Below are 25,465 nucleotides of genomic sequence, written 5' to 3' on the forward strand. Positions count from 1 at the left end.
TAAAAAGAGCCCTCCACACTTTCTCAGCATTCTGCAAGCAGATAGCTGAATTTTGTATGACATTGGCACAGGTCTGAGGGCTCTTGTTTCTTATCTGGCAATAACCAAGCTGAAATCCCCTCTTGCAACAGTATGCAACCTGCAGAACCGCATAAATATTATGTCTCCCTAGGAACACAATAGTCGTATTTATTCCTTTTATTTTGGGACTGTTTTTTCCATGTCAAATGCCGAGAGGGCGGTTTCTAACTCTCACAGGAGCGGATTGCAACATGTTTCAGGGCTCTGGTGAATAGATTAAAGGCTGGCAAGCTCTATCTTTTGTTGAGCCACGCTCTCATGCTCAAACACAAAACCTTCGAACACTCCTAAACCTTATACCCTTCAAGCATGCGGGGCTCTGAGGGGCTGTGCCACTGGACTGACAGATGGTACCAGGAGGCTTGGTGTTGCGTCCCTGCGACGGCTCACCCGGAGCCCCATCCACAGCGCTCAGCATCACCACACTGCTCAGCTTGACACGCGGGCTACCAGCCCTCCAGCTCCCAGGAATAGATAGCCTCCTCTGACATGGCCAAGGTCGGGTTCCTCACTGCTACAGTCAAAGGGTATCAATAAGCAGCATCGACAATGTAATGCTCAAAACTGAAATCCATTTGTGATTCGCTAAAATGATGTTCTGGGTAATTGCAACTAGTTCAATTAAAGCACGTAGTTTGGATGGGTTCCACAAAAAGTTACACCAGGTACCACTGTGTATGCTGTGTTTTTTTCTATTTACTGGAGCTGTGAGACATTTTCTAACTAGAAAGCACATTCAGCTGTTGGCCTTAACTTTTGCAATAATAAAAATCCTCAAATGAACACTCTGCTTGCTGCTAATCCAGATGTTGACAGTGTGTGAATTACATTTTGCAAACACAGAAAATGGATGTAAGCAGTTGTTCTTTCATCTCTAAGATGATCGGTATATAATACATATGTTTGAGCCTCTCGTGCAGCAGGAGTCACTTTCAAAAGTGATTCAGAGCTTCTAAAGCTCATTAAATGTTAATCAAAAAAAATCTATTTTCAGATCACATGGAGATCTGTCATGAGGATTTCAGGCCAGCTAGGAGGCCACTGCTTCTGAGTGCTGAGTGAACAGGATGGTCCTTTCTTTTGATGGAAATGGGAAAAGTGTGTTTGAGCTTTTTTTACATAAATGAAGGACACTCTCACGAGTGAAACTCGACTGCAGTTCTTTGAGAAGCTTCGGTTTTGAATTTGATCTAAGAAACCGCTCTTGACTGGAGTCCATTTTTAAATGGCACAGATGCAGTAGTGAGGCAACCCAGGCTGTCTCACAATGGCTTTTTGCAACGCATCCACAGTCCTTTCCATTATTCATGATGTGTTTTCTCAGACAGTGCCTCGAACCACGAGGAGTACTGCTTGTCTGTCTTCTCCAGAAAGAGCCCTCTGGAACGAGAGAAAGTGTGCCTGAGCTGCACACACTAGAGGGCCTGTTTTCATCTGCATTTGGAGAAAAACAGATGTCCTGTAGTCTATAGAGACACAATGTTTAATAGTCTGGATTTCGGTGAAGATGGCAGAAGGGAGCTTGTGAATGAGACCTACTGTGGATGAACTTATGGAACAGCTCCAAGTTAAAATGGTCTCTGTATTAACTTTGCATCATACAGCCAGTCATTACATCATCTGACAAGATTTCTCTCTCTCTTGCTAAGAACTTTTCTACTGAAGTTTACTTTTGTGAAGAAGTATAATGTAACTTCAAAATTGTAGTTGCTTTTCTTTTGCCAGCATTGCATTTTCCACTTAAATTTTGATACACTAAAGCCTAATGTTATTTAAATACATACATAAATATGTGCTATAGGCAAAGACTGAATTACATTACACTCACAGGACCATACTACGTTTATTTGGAACATTAAGAGCAAATATTGAGTTTTGACATTATTAGTTAATTAATTACATCCATTGTTTCGATTCATTGCAGCATTTCAGAACTCTAGACCTTGAGTTAGGTAATACATAACATTGAACTATTCGTCACCGGTAGTTTGTTATAATACAGTTGCAAATTTTGAAAGCCACATGTCAAACAAGAACATTTTAATGCAAGAAATTACTAAATTAAACGACTAAATTAATGGGAATCTTCTCACAACCTGCGTCTTTGATTATTGTTTGACTGAGTTTGTAGATATTTTATATGTTTTTAGATGGCAGGGGGTCTGTAAATACACCAGCAAAAAGAGCTTTGAAACTGTTGCACCATAAAGTTGTCTAAAAATAAAGGAAACAAACGGGTAACATGCACCCTCGCTCTCTGTCTTAAGCTGAACAAGATGGGCTTTTCTTCTGCGTTCGCACTGGTTGTTATGGGTCTCAAGCAACTTTTAAAGTGAAAATTTGCCACTTTTTTTACGTGGCCTTCCCATCAGTGCTGATTGTAAATGTAGTCCACTAAAGAAATAAATTCTCCAGCGTGTGCTATATTGAGAGAAAAAGCCGATCCCTCCTGCTGTGGAGCCGTGCCGGCTGTGCCTTCATGTACCAGGATGCATTGCGCATCCACAGCATCCAACAAAAACTGCACACGCTGACATTCATTACAGCTGAAAGATTCCGTTTCTGTTGGCATCTGAGGGGAATTCGATGTTTGCTCACGGCAGCTCAGATTCTGGAGGGGCCCTGCTGGCCATATCCTCCCCGCTGCTACTGCAGCCTAAAGCGGCCTCTCTCCGGCTGAATACGGCTGAATATCAGAGTCAGCCAAAACAATGTCAAATCTCCACTGTCATATCTAAACTGAAGTCTATAGCATCCACTGCAATGATATTTAACATCATATACAATCATATATAACTGATAGGTAGCGATAAAGTTGAAAATCTGCTAATTTTTTTGCAAGTTGATTTTCCTACTGTACTAAATAACAACTCAATGGTAACTTTCACCAATCTATTTTCAATCATACTTAACGTTGGTGCAGAACATTTTCCAAAGCATAACAGTGTCTACTTCCTAAGCTAAATGCAAAAAGCCACTGGCATGATCCTCTGAATAGAATTGATCAGTTCAATGTCCCCCTTTCAGCACGCACCGCAGCCATCAACATAGTCACCATCATCATCCATCCATCCATCCATCCATCCACATCTATTCAATATGTTTTAAACCCTAATTAGCTTTAAGAAAGGAGGCTTGGCGAGTCACAGACTTATTCGTGCCTTGATTTAACTGCAGAGATGCATCTCTGAACAATTTGAAGCACTAGCAGAGGCAATGCAGACACAGAGTAGAAATCTAGTGAAACTGCAGGACTCACTCACAACCCTCAGGCTATGAATCATCTTAATGCAATGTGTGCCAGCAGGTGGAGATGACTCAAATTTGTTCCCACAGTGAAATGCTCAACACACTCCTCTCCTGTGTTCAGGTCGGTGAACAACCCAAGCCGTTTGTTTCCATGCAGGCGCCACATGAAAAGATGGTCAGATTATCAGTCATCTTTATGTGTATACAACAGTGCGCCACTGATAGACAATTCCTTACTCAGTGAATTAGTGTTAATGACTCATAGACTCGTGAAGGAAAAAAATCCACTGGTTTTTTTTTGGACACGACAATGAGGATTTGCTACTGAAAATGTATATATATTCTATTTAGCTATGTTTTCTATGATAACATGCACATGGTGTTAGGGTTTTATGGAGATGTTACTGAGTGGTTTGAGTCGTGAGTCATGGCTATACAGTATGTGCTTATTACCTAAAATAAAGGCACGGGGATAGGACAAAAGGAAGTCAGATATCTGCACCAGCATGTTAAGCAGAATCTCAGCCACAAAGGAAAAACTCTAAGGAAGCACAATGGAAGAAAATATAATGTATGCAAATGAGGGAAACAAAGACCCTATTCTTCTCTCTGCAGTCTGTCGACTGTATCAGATTCCTAGCTATCTTCTCAGCCCATCCACTGCGCTGCAACTGCATTATATCAAACCATTTTGCCTCATTGATGCATTGCAAGTGTTTGAATATAGCTGTATATGAAATGTATTTGTTATCTGAATGTATCTGTTTTATTTCACAAAGTGATGTGACTGGGTGATTTATGTCAGAATAAATCATTTCAGATACCATCACTGTCGTAAAAAAAATCAAAGGTTATTCTACTGACTTGAAAACATTGTCTATTAATAAAAGTAATCTTCTTAAATGTCCCAAGCTGGTCATGTGTGCAGCATCTATAGGCCTTGGAGCACATTTTGTAATTACAGTAATTGACATGGTGATACTTTGAGCTGGATGTAAAAAATGGTGAGTGCACCCGTACTCGGAACTATCGCCATCATTGGCCCACAAGACAGCTTTTGAATCAAGTGAAATAATTAAAGTCTTGTTATGATTTTTTTTTTGGGTTACTCTTCAGACTCCATTACCATGCAGGCCTTAAAACTAACACTTACCCAGTTAGTAATGAGTGCATGAAATGAAGCTGAGGTGAAGGTACCAAGTATTTTCTTAAGTGTTTTTAAAACTCAATTCTGTTGTGTGTTGCAGCTTCAAGGATCTTTGCGAAGGAAGATTGAGGGACATGCACCAGGACATGCACCAAAGCAGAATGGGCTCTCCTGTGGTTTCTCTGGATCAGACTTTAAGCGGGTGCGTGTGGATACCGGTGGTCTAGGACACGGAGCCTGCAACCACAACTTAGCCCAGTCTCATTCTCTGCAAGGGTCCTCATCCATGGGCATGCAGAGGAAGAATTACATGATGCCCCATGGTGTGGGCTCGGACATATTCAACATGACCCTGAAAGAAATGAAAAAAGAGCCCATTGAGGTCCAGTCTTGTGGTCAGTCTAATGCAGAGATGATTTTTGACTTCAAAGATGAAGGTGGTGGTCAGATTGACCCAGACCTCCAGGATCTTTTTGATGAGCTGACAAAGAGTGTGCCAACGCTGAATGACCTGGAGTTCGAGAAGATGCTGAAGCAGGATGATACGTTCGGTTTGGATCTAGGTCGGCCAAGCTCAGCGGGAGCAGCTGCCAGTCTGTGTTCCCCCATGGATAAGCCGATAAAGATGGAGCACTCCCCAGATTTTGGCCATGTTCACGGTGGCTCGCCACAGCTTCGACCAGCCTCAGCAGGACCTGCTTTCACGTTGACCAACACCTCTTCTACCACCACGTCGCAGAAAGCCGTCACTCAGGCGGGCCACCCCAGGGCCCTGCCCTGCTGGCCAGAAATATCCCACGCGGAGCAGCTGAAGCAGATGGCAGCAAACCAGCAGCAGCCGAGCTCTCTGCTCCATCACCACCACCAAACGCCACCTGCAGGATTGACCAACTGGGCTCCTGCCATGAGCAGCCACTCCTCCAACAACGCCTTCCCCCAGGACAAGGTCTCCAGCTCGGCCGCGCTTAGCCAGCAGAGGATTGTCTCTCAGAGTAAAGGGATCAACAACTGCCTCTTCAAGTCAAATGGCCACACCGGCTCCCATCATTTGGACATGAAGGGTCTCAGCACAAAGCCCACGTTGCATTTCAGCCCCAAAGCACCCCATTCCGCCAGCCAGCCGATGCCCGTCATGGCAAGCTCGGTGAACAAGACTTCAGCCCAGCAGCAACAGTCGCCATCGACTGGCCAGAATCAGCCACATCCAGCTCTCCACTTCCAGAACCAACAGATCTCCACATCAGGGGCTCTTTGCCTGCAACCCAAGCCGGTTCCCGCAGGGCTGCCGTTCAAACTGTCACAACAGCGACAGGTAAGGACTCTGTCAAATTACTTCACACAAGATTGCTCTTCGGGGAACACCTTGTATCTTCAAATGTTTTGAGAACAAACGGTCCTGGGCTTAGGTTGATGACTGGGCAGTTTTGATCATACTGTAAAGGAGCATGGGAACCAACTATACTGTAAACATTCACCAAAATTGTAGTAGCAGGGTCTTCAAGTGACATATACAGTATCTACTTTCATGTTCAAGCCTCTCGCCTACAAAAATATGTTCCAATACAACTTAACAGCATTCCCAATTACGTTGCAAGGGAAATGTATTTTTAAATCATTTTAAACGAGTGGTGAAATGAAACAAAACAAAAGTACTTGGTTATGTTTAGGCAGCAAAAATACTTTGTTAGGTTTAAAAATAATTATGGTTAGACGTAAAATAAGTATGTTTGTTATTTAAGTTACGGATTATGGATAAATTAGAATAAGTAAATGTTGATTTGTGGTTTCACACGGGACACGAACATCGGTCTCCTGGGTAAAACTCCTGTGTATGTTTGACCCACCTATCCACCTCCCTACAGAGGTTAGGAGTAGAGATGTATTTGTAATAAATTTAAAAAACAAACGTAATCCGGGAGAAAATATGTTTCCCTCAAAATGTAATTGACAAAGCGGTTTTGTTGTATGGAAAGGTATATTCTCTATTAAAGATGAGATTAGGCATTAGTTTAGCTTGTGGCAATGACCATAATCTATATATAGTGCCCCAAAGGGCCTTTACCTAAATGTACAAATTGTATTCAGCAGATGTTGAATGACTGACTTGTGTATTTTCCAACAGTCGATTTACAAAGTAAATAATCTCATTTTTTTTATAATAAAGTCTAGTAACAGTCAAGCTGTTGTTCTCCTGATCAGTTGATTTTCTCAGTTTGCTGGCATCAGCCAAGCTGCTGTCTGCAACAGCAACAATGCAGTGCCGTTTGTTTTGTGACTTATCTCCATTGTTCGCGCTGCTCGACTGTGCCTTTTGCTGTTGTGACTCCCTTGAATATGTATTTCCCCTGAAAGATGTTTTGACGATGACACAGATTGCCAGAGCATGGTAGATTAACATGCAGGACTTCTAATTTCTCTGCTTGTCATGGTGGCTCCCCGGCAGGCCACAGATATGCACAGCGGGATTTACTAATTGGAGGTTGTTGGCTACAAGGGACAAGTGGTGGAAAATGACAGTAATCTGCTTAGCCCGGTGCCGGAGGTTGAATCACTGATTTGTTATGATTGGGGAGATTTAGACCGTCCTCTCTTTCATTTTTTTGCTCTAACAGTATCTGTAGCTGTCTTTGTGTGAAATGATAATGCGAGCCACACAAGAGAGCTCTCTTCAACCTCTACAGGATGAAGGGAAATGCTTGAGTGACTTGGAGAGGGTGGGAGGAGGGAGAGAGGGAGGGAGTTACTCATGACATGAAAGTAAACAGGATAGGGTGACAAATTCATCATCGCATATGGGTAAAACAGAACCAGTTTTACCACTTTACTGTACCAGGGATCCGTTTCCACTTTAAACAGAACGTAATGCTGCGCATGTTCATGGGCTGTCTTAAAACTTCCTTTAAAATATTTACGCTATCGGAAGCTTTCTATGAACTAGGGTGAAGTATACAAAATCTTTCAAATTTGTGAATGATCTTAAAAAGTAAACTATTTTCTGTAAACATACATTTACTGTGTTAAATGTGTTCGTTGTAGTAAAAGTACTTGTGTCAGAATTAGCATTATTATTAGTTTATTATTAGTGTCGGCACTGGTGATGATCAGTAATAACATTGTTCTATTGTTCTATGTGGTTCTAAACATTAATTTAGCACATTTGAAACATAAATTCTAAGCAGTAAAAAAACATTACATAATCAAAAATGACAGTTGTGAGAAAGGAGGAGACGAGGCTGAATGTCAAATAATGAAAAAGCCTTAAATGAATTTTGATAAATTATTTAAAAAAGCAAACTTTCTTTTTTTTCCTAAAGCCCAGAGCTACTGAAAGTAAAAGCCCAGTCACCTTTGGTCTTTAAAATGCTGAGGACATGCAACTGTGCTCAAGTTCATAGCGGGTAAGGCTTGGTGAGACAACTTTCCCAAGGACGCTGTGTATTAATGTGCCGTTTGTTTGAACACATAATACCTGCAAACACGATGCTAGGATTGCGGACGAATTGTGAAGAAAGAAACAAGAGCCATCGTATAGTTTTAGAACAAGTGTTCTGACTGATAATGGTGTTTGTCTTTTGCAGTCCGCATGGAAAGGGTTAAACGTCTAGCTAATGAGGAGGGGACAACTCACAGAGAAGAGTCTCTTCCCACAGTGAATTGAATTAGTAATGCCAGAGAAATAAAGGTCCTGAAAGAGTGCCTTGATCCCCTGCGTAACACTAGCAACTAGCAGTGGGCTTCCTCCCACTGAGTGGAGCTGAGGACCTGTTTTTTAAAACAGCCAGAGATGTGATAGCTTTGGTGCTTGTTTTTTTTTTTTGGCTTCTTACAGTTTTAATAATCGGTTTGCTGAGTCAAACATGACAAAATTCAAATCCACCACTCTGCAGCTCCCCAGCTATGAGGTCACACACAAGAACAAGGATGAATACATTCTCTGGCAGCTTACGGTAGAGGACACTAATGCATTATGAAACTTGAGTTACTGTGGTCGGCTGGCGAGGCCATTCCAAGGACAGCATGTAGCTCGTCACGTCGGTGTTGTAGCCGTGTTGTGTATTTAAGCTACAGATGTGTTCATGACAGTGTAAATAGTGACAGACAGTCCTGGTGTAGTGACACTTACTACAGGTCTTTGTTACTAATTATGTCTGAAATTAAATTGATTTCTGTTTTTGCGATTGCAGAACGCTTTTTGGTTTCCGCCCCATTTTCAAAAAAAAAACCTGTATGGAATTTTCTGCAAACTAAATGCAACACTAGCGGTCCATAGAGGTGAAGAAAGTACTTATTTAGGGAAGTAGTTGAACATAAGGTGTTTACTGAGGGGTGTTTTTTAATATGTATGCATTTCATTTGAGAATTTAGTTCTATAATTGTAAGCACCTGAGCCAGTCGAGTTATAAAACGAGTTTAACCTTTTTGTATATTTGACTTCCAATCCTTTTATAGTATTACCCTAATGTGTGTTTGATTACATAAATATTCATATACATAAAAGAGTGACTTGTACTTCTGCTCAGCATAACACGGCACTGTTAGATCAGGTGAGGACAGACACTTGGCAGCAATTTCATCATATTAGTGATTAGCTTCAGCTAATACAGATTTCCATTCAAATATCACACAGGAGCTTGTACTTTCTTGTTTACTTGGAATGTAGAACCCCAAATTACAACTACAACTTTAAGGAATACTTCACTTCACTTTGTATATCAACTACTCACCCCGTGTTAAATTCTTGAAGAAAACAGTTTTTCTCACATGCCCTCAACCGGTGAATGACAAAAAAAACTGAGAAAAGTCTTGATGAATTGAAGTAAATGGGGGCCGCTTCTAACAACAGCAAAACTATGTAAAAACATCCGTTTACAAACTCTTGCATAACTTGTGCAGTATCATCAGTCTCATTTATTCAGTCGTGTGCTCACTACGTCCCAAACAAATGCCTTTTCATTCAAACCTTCCTATTTAAAACACGCCTGCGAAAGCGTGAGACTGTTTCTGCAGTGTGTTTTTAAATAGTACGGTTTTAGCAAAAGATGCATGTGCTTGGGAATTAGTGAGCGTACGACTGGATGAACGAGACTTGGATTATACTGCACGCGTTGTGTGAGAATATTGCATTTGATGAAGCGTTCCTTTTAAGACTTTGCCCGCAGTAAATAATGACTCCTCAGCTTTTGTTGGTGATCTTGTGGCACCGCATCCCTCAGTAAGGATAAGAGTGGGGCCACTGGGGTTGAGCCTGCCAGGTCACTCTGGCAGTGCTCTGAAGGGAGTACTTGTTTCCTGGGAAAGGGAGCAGCAGCCAAGTCCAGATGCCGAGGTGCTCCCCAGGGACAGCGTCCTGAGTCCAGACTGGAGGAAGTGCACTGTGAGAGCCGGCAAAGCTGGGCCTGGATCACTGTCAGCTGCCTGCACTGCCGCAGGATGGGAGACTAAATCACTCCGCTCCTTCTCTGCGGCCTGAGCCACATGTGGTGTTCATTAACAACAAGCTTGTGAAGAATGAGAGGGGGGAAAAAAAACATGGAAAACAGCTTCATGACACATCGGGATGACGGAGAGGATTACTCAATTGTACATGCTCAAACACCCCTCGTTGGGGTTTTCTTCCAACAATAAGGATAAGCCCTCTCCAGTGCATCTCTGCAGGGAAAATGTATGTGATGGTCACAATTTCCCACAGTCTCGATAACTGGATACAGTGAATCAAAGCCAGTGACCGCTTTCTAGCGTAACAGGAGAAACCACTGTTGTGATGTTTTAGACCCTGTGTAACCTCATTGCCATGCTTGGTTTGCTGTATGGGTTGAACCTGGCAAGAAGGTGAGTATTCGCTCATGTGGCAATGGCTTGTGACTCCTGATGAGTTTCAACTGCCCTCGTTCTCTAACCCCGTCTCGTTAGTTCTCCAAATTTCAGCCCCATTCATTATTATTCTCACACATACACGAACTTCCCTCTATTTTTTCTGTTTTTCTCTCTGCGACCACAAAGTCACCACCCTGTAGGGATTCATCCTCTGCATCTGTCCTCTAAGTAATAGCTTCTGCTAAATGCACCGTTGGATTTCTAATCCATTTCACCCTGGGAAACATTTTAAGTCAACACAATGACTGACATTGTATACACACAGCGTGTGTTGACTCGCATTTGGTGCACATTAACCTCCTTCATGACAACACACTTGGTTGAAGCTTGAGCGTAGTGAGAGTGTCCTTGTGTCCACAAGAAAGGTTTTACTTGGAGCTCTTGAATGGTCTGCACAGCTGCCTGATAAAAGCTAAGAACAATATGCACTACAGGGACGTATAACATCTCACCGTGATCGGGAAAGTGTATCTGCAAAAGCGTATGTTCAGACTTAAAAGAAAAAGCTAGTTTGGCGAACTTAATTTCGTTTGAGTGCTGCCGACTACAACATTTTAATCGATGTGATAGTGTCAGGAGCCAAATGGGTTTCTAGTGGATGGAATGCCTCCTTGCCAAACGCAACACAGTGATCAGTAAAGGAGAGCTTATTAAATGGAGGTAGTCATGGTGCTGGCGCTTAACTCCCCATTGGCACACATTTCCTGCTGTCTCAGGGATTCTTTCCACTCTCTTTAGACACAATTATCAAGGGAGAAGCAGGCCCTGAGGAGAGCTTGTGCGCCCCCCTTCCCGAAAAAAGCCTCTTTCAAAGTCTCCCTTTTTCATCTGCAGAGGGAGTAGCCTTGACCACATTCTGGAGGTTGAATAGCATCTTTGACCCAGATCTATGATGCCTTGTAGAGGTCTGCCCTCTAGTGGTCAAAACATATTATTGCATTCTTTTGGTTTTGTGTTTTTCGAAAACAGCTTTCATAGCACTTGACTCTAAACTGCAAGTATTCAGCAGAGAAGATGCAAAAAGATGAATTCCAAAATGAAAAAGTCCACTGATACGAGTATTAAACCATCATTTGTCTCTTCTTCTCAGGGTGTTCCTCCTGCTCCGAGGCTGCCCACCAATGGAAACTTAGGAGTCATGTCAACCCAGTCGCAGCCCCGGGTCCCAGCCCCCAACAACCAGCAAAAGGGCCCAGCCAAAACTCAGGCCATGCAGAGACAGCTTAATCAACAACAGCACACTATTAGCAATTCAGTAAGCTACTTCTTAAAATCATACAGCTTTCACCAATTAGTAAACAGCTCAGCCTTTGTGAGAAGTTGGTAGAGTTGATTAATCACGTAATCTGTATTCACAACTTTGTCTTTCCTATTTAGGACAAAGACAATGCACATGATCAGTTCAATCGTCATCTCACAAGACCGCCGCCTGATTACAAGCAGTCAAGAGGGATGGTGGGAGTTCAGCAGGGAAACATCTTCACAGGTACTGTACAGTTCTGATGAGTCAAGAATGCTTCAAATGTTGACGAGGGGGCCACTGTAATCATTTTTTTTTTCATTTTTGATATCTCTATAGGTCAAAATTCCTCCCAGTCTTCCAGCAATGGCCCTGAGAATGACATACAGTCCATGTCTTGTCACCTCCCAAGTGGGCCTGGTTCAAAGATGAGTCCGTCGGACCGCAGATTCGGTATTGCGACTGACTGTCGTCCGACTTCTTGTGTCGGCCAATTCCAGCAGCATAACAATCAGAATCGAATTGGACTAAATCAAAATAAAGCTAGGTTCCTGGGTCCAAACACGCATGGAAATTCTTTTGGGATGAACAATGTAGCAGGTGTACAACACCCAAGAACGACAGCTGACCTGCATTCCTCGGGGGTACCAGGACAGGGTCTTGGAGGCTTGATGAAAAATGTCAACATGGGCTGGGGCTCGGCCAACAAGCAAGTGACAACTGGACTCGGTGTTAGGCGGCTACCCAATCCACTTCAGTCTCAGGGTGCGCAGCTGGACATGCCAAACCTCCCGTACCAACAGAGGATCATAGGCCCTCCCAACCAGGTAGCACCAGACATTGGGATGCTCCCTCTTAACCCTTCGATAAGAGACACAGGCCCAAGACCAATGATGGGATCTCCATCAGCAGTGGGTAACCTGAACCAGGCCTCTCCTGAACAGAGGGTACCAGCAGGCCACTTTGCAGAGCCCAGTCCAAGCTCTAGCAGCTACCAGAATAACCGAGCCAGCAGACTGACCTTTGACTTCCTCCCTGAGGGCGATAACACAGTTCCAGGGATCAACACAGACTCAGACTTCATAGACTCTCTGCTCAAGTCTGGCTCTGGGAATGACGATTGGATGAAAGATATAAATTTGGATGAGATTCTGGGCAGTCACTCTTGAATTTGCGTCACACATTGCTAAAGATCAAGCCGCTGCTCAAAGTATAGAGGTTATGGATGAAAAGGTGTAAGCAGAAACATTTGTAAATAATGTTAAAATGGAATTTTATAAACTCATATTTGTTATCCAACTATAGTGTATTGTTTTGTATTGTATTTACTGTGAAATGAATTTGTCTTCTGTCCTTAGTACTCTGCATATTTTATTCCTGGTATATTGGCCAAGAAACTACTTTTCTTTGCAGTCACTGTTTGTGTGGTCTGTTTGTCGTACTCATGCTGTACTGCTGTATAGGATCAAATACCAAATTCACACTGTGAAAAGAAAACATCGCTGTGTTGCTTTTCAAGTTCTTGTTGATAATCCAAGTTAAGTTTCTAAATCTGCATCCACTATATAGCATGATATGGTATTTACCTTCAGAAGTTTTGCTACCATACAACACAGAGAATCTTGCCACAACAAATGTTTTCTTACTTATTGTTCAAGCTTTTTCATCTGTGGTAGTTTTTGATGCAACTTAAGTAGTGTAACATTCTTTTTCTTTTTTTCATGTGATATTTAATAATTATTGGGATAGTAATGTGACATTATGATCATGAACATACATGTAATTAATAAAATTGATTTCAATAAATGAATAAATAAAAAGTGCTGTTTTGGAGCCCTATTTAAACGATATGAAGTGCATGGTGCAAGAGCATTTCTAGTTAAACGCCGCATAATCTGGGCCAATGTAAGGCGCAAGGGGCAAAAAATATATATTTTTAGTCTCTTAATTAGTCATATGTGTGTGCACAAAGTAAACCAATTTGAGTGTCATCTTCCCTTTAGAAGCACATTGATCTTTTTCTTGCGGGTTCGGCAAATTGGAGAAGCGAGCGGTTTTCTGCAGGGAAACTGTTTTTAAAAGACTAAACTAAACAAATATGAATTGAAGTAGAACAGTTTGTCAAAAACATGTAGTGAATTTTGGAAATGATTACATCTATCTTTTTATCAATACATTTTGACTTTCCATTTCTGTTAACGCTCTGGAGATAATAGAATATTTTAGGCCACATGAGTGGAAACAATCCTGCGCATCCACCGCAGGAATGTAATTCTGCAAATAATATTATACTAATGATATTGGTGTAGCCTTGTCTTTATCTGTATATATGCAGAAATACCGCTTTTACAGTTATTTATTTTTTTCAACTTCCGACACTAAAATGATACATACATGTATGATACATGTCAAAAAAAGTCATAGTATAGCATGTCAAAAAAGTCATAGTATAGCATGTCGAAAAAAGTCATAGTATAGCATGTCGAGAAAAGTCATAGTATAGCATGTCGAAAAAAGGCATAAAAAAGTAATAATATAGTATGTCGAAAAAAGTCATAAATAGGCATGTTATAGAAAAGTAAAAAAACAACAGTCCTGGTATAGTGTTTTGAAAATAGTCACAGAAAGTAACAAATACGTTGTAAAAAGTCATAGTTTAGTGTGTTGAATAGAGTCTTAAAAACGTAATAGTGTAGTATGTTTTAAAAAAGCATAGAAAAGCCATATTATAGTATAAAAAAAAAGATAAAAATAAGTCGTCAAAAAAGTCATAAAAAGGCATAGTATAGTATCTGTATTATTTTCGAAAAAAAAAATCATTCAAAAAAAATGCATACAGTAGTATGTTGAAGAAAGTCATTCGAGGAGGATTCAAGGATCATTTATTGTCATTATGAAACACAGGGATGCACAACGAAATGCAGTAGTAGCCCATTTTCAACACAAGAAAAACATGACGAACAAAAACAATAGTGCATTCCTGTAGTGCATTTTTTTTAACTTGCATCATAATCAATGTAAACAGGAGCAACAAAAGCTATTCTTTCGGAAGTCAAATACAAATAAAAATGTAACATCAGTAGAGCAATGTCCATCAACTTTCAATATGTTTGAGCACCAAGTATCATTCATGTAAACGTGTCCACCTCCTCTCATCCCACCGGAGTCCTGCGCTCTGTCCTGCAGTTCACCCATCGAGTGCTGCTTGATCCGGGATGCCAAGATGGAACCAGATGTCTGTAAGGATATGGGCTCAATAGTCACCGACCTCCCTTCGCTGGGTTCGCCTGTCTTATTTCATCCATCATATTTTCCGTAGTACAGTATGTTGAAAAAAGGGATAAAAAACAGATAGTATAGTATGTCGAAAAAAGTCATAAAAAAGTAATAATATAGTATGTCAAAAAAAGTCATTAGAAACCCATAGTATAGTATGTCGAAAAAAGTCATAGTATAGCATGTCAAAAAAAGTCATAGTATAGCATGTCGAAAAAAGTCATAGTATAGCATGTAAAAAAAAGTCATAGTATAGCATGTCAAACAAGTCATAGTATAGCATGTCGAAAAAAGTCATAGTATAGCATGTAAAAAAAAGTCATAGTATAGCATGTCAAAAAAGTCATAGTATAGCATGTCGAAAAAGTCATAGTATAGCATGTCAAAAAAAGTCATAGTATAGCATGTCGAAAAAAGTCATAGTATAGCATGTCAAAAAAAGTCATAGTATAGCATGTCGAAAAAAGTCATAGTATAGCTGCTATACTATGACTTTTTTCGACATGCTATACTATGACTTTTTTCGACATACTATATTATTACTTTTTTATGCCTTTTTTCGACATGCTATACTATGACTTTTCTCGACATGCTATAGTATAGCATGTCAAAAAAGTCATAGTATAGCATGTCAAAAAAAGTCATTGTATAGTATGTCGAAAAAAGTCATAGTATAGCATGTCAAAAAAGTCATAGCATAGCATGTCAAAAAAAGTCATAGTATAGCATGTCGGAAAAAGTCATAGTATAGCATGTCGAAAAGTCATAGTATAGCATGTCAAAAAAGTCATAGCATAGCATGTCAAAAAAAGTCATAGTATAGCATGTCGGAAAAAGTCATAGTATAGCATGTCGAAAAGTCATAGTATAGTATGTCGAAAAAAGTCATAGTATAGCATGTCAAAAAAGTCATAGTATAGCATGTCGAAAAAAGTCATAGTATAGCATGTCAAAAAAAGTCATAGTATAGCATGTCAAAAAAGTCATAGTATAGCATGTCGAAAAAGTCATAGTATAGCATGTCGAAAAAAGTCATAGTATAGCATGTCGAAAAAAGTCATAGTATAGCATGTCGAAAAAAGTCATAGTATAGCATGTCGAGAAAAGTCATAGTATAGCATGTCGAAAAAGTCATAGTATAGCATGTCGAAAAAGTCATAGTATAGCATGTCGAAAAAGTCATAGTATAGCATGTCGAAAAAAGTCATAGTATAGCATGTCAAAAAAAGTCATAGTATAGCATGTCGAAAAAGTCATAGTATAGCATGTCGAAAAAAGTCATAGTATAGCATGTCAAAAAAGTCATAGTATAGCATGTCAAAAAAAGTCATAGTATAGCATGTCAAAAAAGTCATAGTATAGCATGTCGAAAAAGTCATAGTATAGCATGTCAAAAAAAGTCATAGTATAGCATGTCGAAAAAAGTCATAGTATAGCATGTCAAAAAAAGTCATAGTATACCATGTCGAAAAAAGTCATAGTATAGCTGCTATACTGACTTTTTTCGACATGCTATACTTTTTCTCGACATGCTATACTATAGCATGTCGAGAAAAGTCATAGTATAGCATGTCGAAAAAAGGCATAAAAAAGTAATAATATAGTATGTCGAAAAAAGTCATAGTATAGCATGTCAAAAAAGTCATAGTATAGCATGTCAAAAAAAGTCATTGTATAGTATGTCGAAAAAAGTCATAGTATAGCATGTCAAAAAAGTCATAGCATAGCATGTCAAAAAAAGTCATAGTATAGCATGTCGGAAAAAGTCATAGTATAGCATGTCGAAAAGTCATAGTATAGTATGTCGAAAAAAGTCATAGTATAGCATGTCGAAAAAAGTCATAGTATAGCATGTCAAAAAAAGTCATAGTATACCATGTCGAAAAAAGTCATAGTATAGCTGCTATACTGACTTTTTTCGACATGCTATACTTTTTCTCGACATGCTATACTATAGCATGTCGAGAAAAGTCATAGTATAGCATGTCGAAAAAAGGCATAAAAAAGTAATAATATAGTATGTCGAAAAAAGTCATAGTATAGCATGTCAAAAAAGTCATAGTATAGCATGTCAAAAAAAGTCATTGTATAGTATGTCGAAAAAAGTCATAGTATAGCATGTCAAAAAAGTCATAGCATAGCATGTCAAAAAAAGTCATAGTATAGCATGTCGGAAAAAGTCATAGTATAGCATGTCGAAAAGTCATAGTATAGTATGTCGAAAAAAGTCATAGTATAGCATGTCGAAAAAAGTCATAGTATAGCATGTCGAAAAAGTCATAGTATAGCATGTCGAAAAAGTCATAGTATAGCATGTCGAAAAAAGTCATAGTATAGCATGTCAAAAAAAGTCATAGTATAGCATGTCAAAAAAGTCATAGTATAGCATGTCGAAAAAGTCATAGTATAGCATGTCGAAAAAAGTCATAGTATAGCATGTCGAAAAAAGTCATAGTATAGCATGTCGAAAAAAGTCATAGTATAGCATGTCGAGAAAAGTCATAGTATAGCATGTCGAAAAAGTCATAGTATAGCATGTCGAAAAAGTCATAGTATAGCATGTCGAAAAAGTCATAGTATAGCATGTCGAAAAAGTCATAGTATAGCATGTCGAAAAAAGTCATAGTATAGCATGTCAAAAAAAGTCATAGTATAGCATGTCGAAAAAGTCATAGTATAGCATGTCGAAAAAAGTCATAGTATAGCATGTCAAAAAAGTCATAGTATAGCATGTCGAAAAAGTCATAGTATAGCATGTCGAAAAAAGTCATAGTATAGCATGTCGAAAAAAGTCATAGTATAGCATGTCAAAAAAAGTCATAGTATAGCATGTCGAAAAAAGTCATAGTATAGCATGTCGAGAAAAGTCATAGTATAGCATGTCGAAAAAAGTCATAGTATAGCATGTCGAGAAAAGTCATAGTATAGCATGTCGAAAAAGTCATAGTATAGCATGTCGAAAAAGTCATAGTATAGCATGTCGAAAAAGTCATAGTATAGCATGTCGAAAAAGTCATAGTATAGCATGTCGAAAAAAGTCATAGTATAGCATGTCAAAAAAAGTCATAGTATAGCATGTCGAAAAAGTCATAGTATAGCATGTCGAAAAAAGTCATAGTATAGCATGTCAAAAAAGTCATAGTATAGCATGTCGAAAAAGTCATAGTATAGCATGTCGAAAAAAGTCATAGTATAGCATGTCAAAAAAAGTCATAGTATAGCATGTCGAAAAAAGTCATAGTATAGCATGTCGAGAAAAGTCATAGTATAGCATGTCGAAAAAGTCATAGTATAGCATGTCGAAAAAGTCATAGTATAGCATGTCAAAAAAGTCATAGTATAGCATGTCGAAAAAGTCATAGTATAGCATGTCGAAAAAAGTCATAGTATAGCATGTCGAAAAAAGTCATAGTATAGCATGTCGAAAAAAGGCATAAAAAAGTAATAATATAGTATGTCGAAAAAAGTCATAGTATAGCATGTCAAAAAAGTCATAGTATAGCATGTCAAAAAAAGTCATTGTATAGTATGTCGAAAAAAGTCATAGTATAGCATGTCAAAAAAGTCATAGCATAGCATGTCAAAAAAAGTCATTGTATAGTATGTCGAAAAAAGTCATAGTATAGCATGTCAAAAAAGTCATAGTATAGCATGTCGGAAAAAGTCATAGTATAGCATGTCGAAAAGTCATAGTATAGCATGTCGAAAAAAGTCATAGTATAGCTGCTATACTATGACTTTTTTCGACATGCTATACTATGACTTTTTTCGACATACTATATTATTACTTTTTTATGCCTTTTTTCGACATGCTATACTATGACTTTTCTCGACATGCTATAGTATAGCATGTCGAGAAAAGTCATAGTATAGCATGTCGAAAAAAGGCATAAAAAAGTAATAATATAGTATGTCGAAAAAAGTCATAGTATAGCATGTCAAAAAAGTCATAGTATAGCATGTCAAAAAAAGTCATTGTATAGTATGTCGAAAAAAGTCATAGTATAGCATGTCAAAAAAGTCATAGCATAGCATGTCAAAAAAAGTCATAGTATAGCATGTCGGAAAAAGTCATAGTATAGCATGTCGAAAAGTCATAGTATAGCATGTCAAAAAAGTCATAGCATAGCATGTCAAAAAAAGTCATAGTATAGCATGTCGGAAAAAGTCATAGTATAGCATGTCGAAAAGTCATAGTATAGTATGTCGAAAAAAGTCATAGTATAGCATGTCAAAAAAGTCATAGTATAGCATGTCGAAAAAAGTCATTGTATAGTATGTCAAAAAAAGTCATAGTATAGCATGTCAAAAAAGTCATAGCATAGCATGTCAAAAAAAGTCATAGTATAGCATGTCGGAAAAAGTCATAGTATAGCATGTCGAAAAGTCATAGTATAGTATGTCGAAAAAAGTCATAGTATAGCATGTCGAAAAAAGTCATAGTATAGCATGTCGAAAAAGTCATAGTATAGCATGTCGAAAAAGTCATAGTATAGCATGTCAAAAAAGTCATAGTATAGCATGTCGAAAAAGTCATAGTATAGCATGTCGAAAAGTCATAGTATAGCATGTCGAAAAAGTCATAGTATAGCATGTCGAAAAAGTCATAGTATAGCATGTCAAAAAAGTCATAGTATAGCATGTCGAAAAAGTCATAGTATAGCATGTCGAAAAGTCATAGTATAGCATGTCGAAAAAAGTCATAGTATAGCTGCTATACTATGACTTTTTTCGACATGCTATACTATGACTTTTTTCGACATACTATATTATTACTTTTTTATGCCTTTTTTCGACATGCTATACTATGACTTTTCTCGACATGCTATAGTATAGCATGTCGAGAAAAGTCATAGTATAGCATGTCGAAAAAAGGCATAAAAAAGTAATAATATAGTATGTCGAAAAAAGTCATAGTATAGCATGTCAAAAAAGTCATAGTATAGCATGTCAAAAAAAGTCATTGTATAGTATGTCGAAAAAAGTCATAGTATAGCATGTCAAAAAAGTCATAGCATAGCATGTCAAAAAAAGTCATAGTATAGCATGTCGGAAAAAGTCATAGTATAGCATGTCGAAAAGTCATAGTATAGCATGTCAAAAAAGTCATAGCATAGCATGTCAAAAAAAGTCATAGTATAGCATGTCGGAAAAAGTCATAGTATAGCATGTCGAAAAGTCATAGTATAGTATGTCGAAAAAAGTCATAGTATAGCATGTCAAAAAAGTCATAGTATAGCATGTCGAAAAAAGTCATTGTATAGTATGTCAAAAAAAGTCATAGTATAGCATGTCAAAAAAGTCATAGCATAGCATGTCAAAAAAAGTCATAGTATAGCATGTCGGAAAAAGTCATAGTATAGCATGTCGAAAAGTCATAGTATAGTATGTCGAAAAAAGTCATAGTATAGCATGTCGAAAAAAGTCATAGTATAGCATGTCGAAAAAGTCATAGTATAGCATGTCGAAAAAGTCATAGTATAGCATGTCAAAAAAGTCATAGTATAGCATGTCGAAAAAGTCATAGTATAGCATGTCAAAAAAAGTCATAGTATAGCATGTCAAAAAAGTCATAGTATAGCATGTCGAAAAAGTCATAGTATAGCATGTCGAAAAAAGTCATAGTATAGCATGTCGAAAAAAGTCATAGTATAGCATGTCGAAAAAGTCATAGTATAGCATGTCGAAAAAGTCATAGTATAGCATGTCGAAAAAGTCATAGTATAGCATGTCGAAAAAAGTCATAGTATAGCATGTCGAAAAAAGTCATAGTATAGCATGTCGAAAAAAGGCATAAAAAAGTAATAATATAGTATGTCGAAAAAAGTCATAGTATAGCATGTCAAAAAAGTCATAGTATAGCATGTCAAAAAAAGTCATTGTATAGTATGTCGAAAAAAGTCATAGTATAGCATGTCGAAAAAAGTCATAGTATAGCATGTCGAAAAAAGTCATAGTATAGCATGTCGAAAAAAGTCATAGTATAGCGTGTCGAGAAAAGTCATAGTATAGCATGTCGAAAAAGTCATAGTATAGCATGTCGAAAAAGTCATAGTATAGCATGTCGAAAAAGTCATAGTATAGCATGTCGAAAAAGTCATAGTATAGCATGTCGAAAAAAGTCATAGTATAGCATGTCAAAAAAAGTCATAGTATAGCATGTCGAAAAAGTCATAGTATAGCATGTCGAAAAAAGTCATAGTATAGCATGTCAAAAAAGTCATAGTATAGCATGTCGAAAAAGTCATAGTATAGCATGTCGAAAAAAGTCATAGTATAGCATGTCAAAAAAAGTCATAGTATAGCATGTCGAAAAAAGTCATAGTATAGCATGTCGAGAAAAGTCATAGTATAGCATGTCGAAAAAGTCATAGTATAGCATGTCGAAAAAGTCATAGTATAGCATGTCGAAAAAGTCATAGTATAGCATGTCGAAAAAGTCATAGTATAGCATGTCGAAAAAAGTCATAGTATAGCATGTCGAAAAAAGTCATAGTATAGCATGTCGAAAAAAGGCATAAAAAAGTAATAATATAGTATGTCGAAAAAAGTCATAGTATAGCATGTCAAAAAAGTCATAGTATAGCATGTCAAAAAAAGTCATTGTATAGTATGTCGAAAAAAGTCATAGTATAGCATGTCAAAAAAGTCATAGTATAGCATGTCGGAAAAAGTCATAGTATAGCATGTCGAAAAGTCATAGTATAGCATGTCGAAAAAAGTCATAGTATAGCTGCTATACTATGACTTTTTTCGACATGCTATACTATGACTTTTTTCGACATACTATATTATTACTTTTTTATGCCTTTTTTCGACATGCTATACTATGACTTTTCTCGACATGCTATAGTATAGCATGTCGAGAAAAGTCATAGTATAGCATGTCGAAAAAAGGCATAAAAAAGTAATAATATAGTATGTCGAAAAAAGTCATAGTATAGCATGTCAAAAAAGTCATAGTATAGCATGTCAAAAAAAGTCATTGTATAGTATGTCGAAAAAAGTCATAGTATAGCATGTCAAAAAAGTCATAGCATAGCATGTCAAAAAAAGTCATAGTATAGCATGTCGGAAAAAGTCATAGTATAGCATGTCGAAAAGTCATAGTATAGCATGTCAAAAAAGTCATAGCATAGCATGTCAAAAAAAGTCATAGTATAGCATGTCGGAAAAAGTCATAGTATAGCATGTCGAAAAGTCATAGTATAGTATGTCGAAAAAAGTCATAGTATAGCATGTCAAAAAAGTCATAGTATAGCATGTCGAAAAAAGTCATTGTATAGTATGTCAAAAAAAGTCATAGTATAGCATGTCAAAAAAGTCATAGCATAGCATGTCAAAAAAAGTCATAGTATAGCATGTCGGAAAAAGTCATAGTATAGCATGTCGAAAAGTCATAGTATAGTATGTCGAAAAAAGTCATAGTATAGCATGTCGAAAAAAGTCATAGTATAGCATGTCGAAAAAGTCATAGTATAGCATGTCGAAAAAGTCATAGTATAGCATGTCGAAAAAAGTCATAGTATAGCATGTCAAAAAAAGTCATAGTATAGCATGTCAAAAAAGTCATAGTATAGCATGTCGAAAAAGTCATAGTATAGCATGTCGAAAAAAGTCATAGTATAGCATGTCGAAAAAAGTCATAGTATAGCATGTCGAAAAAGTCATAGTATAGCATGTCGAAAAAGTCATAGTATAGCATGTCGAAAAAGTCATAGTATAGCATGTCGAAAAAGTCATAGTATAGCATGTCGAAAAAAGTCATAGTATAGCATGTCGAAAAAAGTCATAGTATAGCATGTCGAAAAAAGGCATAAAAAAGTAATAATATAGTATGTCGAAAAAAGTCATAGTATAGCATGTCAAAAAAGTCATAGTATAGCATGTCAAAAAAAGTCATTGTATAGTATGTCGAAAAAAGTCATAGTATAGCATGTCGAAAAAAGTCATAGTATAGCATGTCGAAAAAAGTCATAGTATAGCATGTCGAAAAAAGTCATAGTATAGCGTGTCGAGAAAAGTCATAGTATAGCATGTCGAAAAAGTCATAGTATAGCATGTCGAAAAAGTCATAGTATAGCATGTCGAAAAAGTCATAGTATAGCATGTCGAAAAAAGTCATAGTATAGCATGTCAAAAAAAGTCATAGTATAGCATGTCGAAAAAGTCATAGTATAGCATGTCGAAAAAAGTCATAGTATAGCATGTCAAAAAAGTCATAGTATAGCATGTCGAAAAAGTCATAGTATAGCATGTCGAAAAAAGTCATAGTATAGCATGTCGAAAAAAGTCATAGTATAGCATGTCGAAAAAAGGCATAAAAAAGTAATAATATAGTATGTCGAAAAAAGTCATAGTATAGCATGTCAAAAAAGTCATAGTATAGCATGTCAAAAAAAGTCATTGTATAGTATGTCGAAAAAAGTCATAGTATAGCATGTCAAAAAAGTCATAGCATAGCATGTCAAAAAAAGTCATTGTATAGTATGTCGAAAAAAGTCATAGTATAGCATGTCAAAAAAGTCATAGTATAGCATGTCGGAAAAAGTCATAGTATAGCATGTCGAAAAGTCATAGTATAGCATGTCGAAAAAAGTCATAGTATAGCATGTCGAAAAAAGTCATAGTATAGCATGTCGAAAAAAGGCATGAAAAAGTAATAATATAGTATGTCGAAAAAAGTCATAGTATAGCATGTCGAAAAAAGTCATAGTATAGCATGTCGAAAAAAGTCATAGTATAGCATGTCGAAAAAAGGCATGAAAAAGTAATAATATAGTCTGTCGAAAAAAGTCATAGTATAGCATGTCGAAAAAAGTCATAGTATAGCATGTCGAAAAAAGTCATAGTATAGCATGTCGAAAAAAGGCATGAAAAAGTAATAATATAGTATGTCGAAAAAAGTCATAGTATAGCATGTCGAAAAAAGTCATAGAAAAAAGTATAAAAATGGCACAGTATAGTTTGATGAAAAAAGTCATAAAAAGGCATGGTATGTAATGCTGAAAAAAAGTCTTTATATAATGGTAAAGTAAGTAAAAAAAGAGTCATAGTATGGAGAATAGTTATAAACACGTAAAAGTATAGGTTGTCTAAAGTATAGTATAGTGTGTTGAATAAGATCATAACAAATCATAACATAGTATGTCGAAAAGAGGTCTTAAAAACGCATAGTATAGTAAGTTGAATAGAGTCATAAAGTCATAGTATAGGATGTCGAAAATATTCAATAAAGCCACATAGTATGACGAAAAATATATAAAAATGGCATAGTATAGCAATTTGAATACATGCATAAGAAGTCATAGTATAGTATGTCTACAAAAGTCATAAAAAGTCAACATATAGTATGCCAAAAAAAGTCATAAAGAGTAATAGCATAGTAAAAGTGATGGTATGGTATGATGAACAGAGTAATGAAAAAGTATTAGTATAGTATGTCGAAAAAAGTCACACAAAACTCAGTATAGTTTGACCAAAAAAGTCATGAAACTCATAGTTCAGTATGAAAACAGGTGTAGTCTAGTAAGTCGAAAAAAGTCATTGCATAGTATGTCCAAAACAAATCATACCTCTGTACACGTCGGGGGTACTGGCAGGACGGCAGCTTACACGGCCATCGGACAACGCGCCCAAATTATGTATTGCAAATACCAAACCGCATCATGTAAATCGGATGCTGTTTGTCACATAACGCAGACTTCCTGTTGCCAGTATGTGGCGATATGACTGAGGGAAAATTGGCTTGTAGACATCCTCAGGTATGACTGTTATCAGGCATGGCAAGTTTGGGACAGATTTGAGCAAGTCCAGTGGAAATATATGAGCTTTTTGTTTAACGGCGAATCACGTAAAATGGCCGCCCGCTACTGCTTCACCATTCCATCAAATGTACATTTTTTGATAACTTTTAATCACAAAGGTCTATTAGGTCTATATGTACTTACAAAACTTCATACATTTAGGTGAAACAAAATGAGCATGATAAAGCCCCCAAAAAGCCAATTCCTTTGGCAGAAGATGATGAAACATTAGTTTCAATAGGGCCTTCGCATAGATATATAGATATATAGATATATAGATATATATATATATATATATAGATATATAGATATATATATATATATATATAGATATATAGATATATATATATATATATATAGATATATAGATATATATATATATATATATATATATATATAGATATATATATATATATATAGATATATATATATATAGATATATAGATATATATATATATATATATATATAGATATATATATATATATATAATATATAGATATATATATATATATATAATATATAGATATATATATATATATATAATATATAGATATATATATATATAATATATATATATATATATATATATATATATATATATATATATATATATTATATATAGATATATATATATATATATAATATATAGATATATATATAATATATATATATATATAATATATATATATATATATATATATATTATATATAGATATATTATATATATATATATATATATATATATAATATATATAGATATATATATATATATATATATAATATATATATAT

At 36.8% G+C, this 25,465-nt stretch overlaps 1 protein-coding gene across 1 annotated transcript in view; it reads left to right on the forward strand.

Annotated features, from left to right (window-relative positions):
- maml2 (mastermind like transcriptional coactivator 2) overlaps window positions 1-13,492 on the forward strand; it is a 34,600-nt gene extending 21,108 nt beyond the window's left edge. The window contains exons 2-5 of the mRNA XM_076100505.1: window positions 4,578-5,789; window positions 11,442-11,606; window positions 11,729-11,837; window positions 11,931-13,492. Of these exons, the coding sequence (XP_075956620.1) occupies window positions 4,578-5,789; window positions 11,442-11,606; window positions 11,729-11,837; window positions 11,931-12,760 (2,316 nt within the window). The 3' untranslated portion in view covers window positions 12,761-13,492. The remainder of the gene's footprint in view (window positions 1-4,577; window positions 5,790-11,441; window positions 11,607-11,728; window positions 11,838-11,930) is intronic.
- Window positions 13,493-25,465: the final 11,973 nt, after the last annotated feature.

The sequence above is a fragment of the Anarhichas minor genome, unplaced genomic scaffold, assembly GCF_050575085.1.
Source record: "Anarhichas minor isolate MPS153535 unplaced genomic scaffold, ASM5057508v1 ptg000026l, whole genome shotgun sequence".
NCBI lineage: Eukaryota > Metazoa > Chordata > Actinopteri > Perciformes > Anarhichadidae > Anarhichas > Anarhichas minor.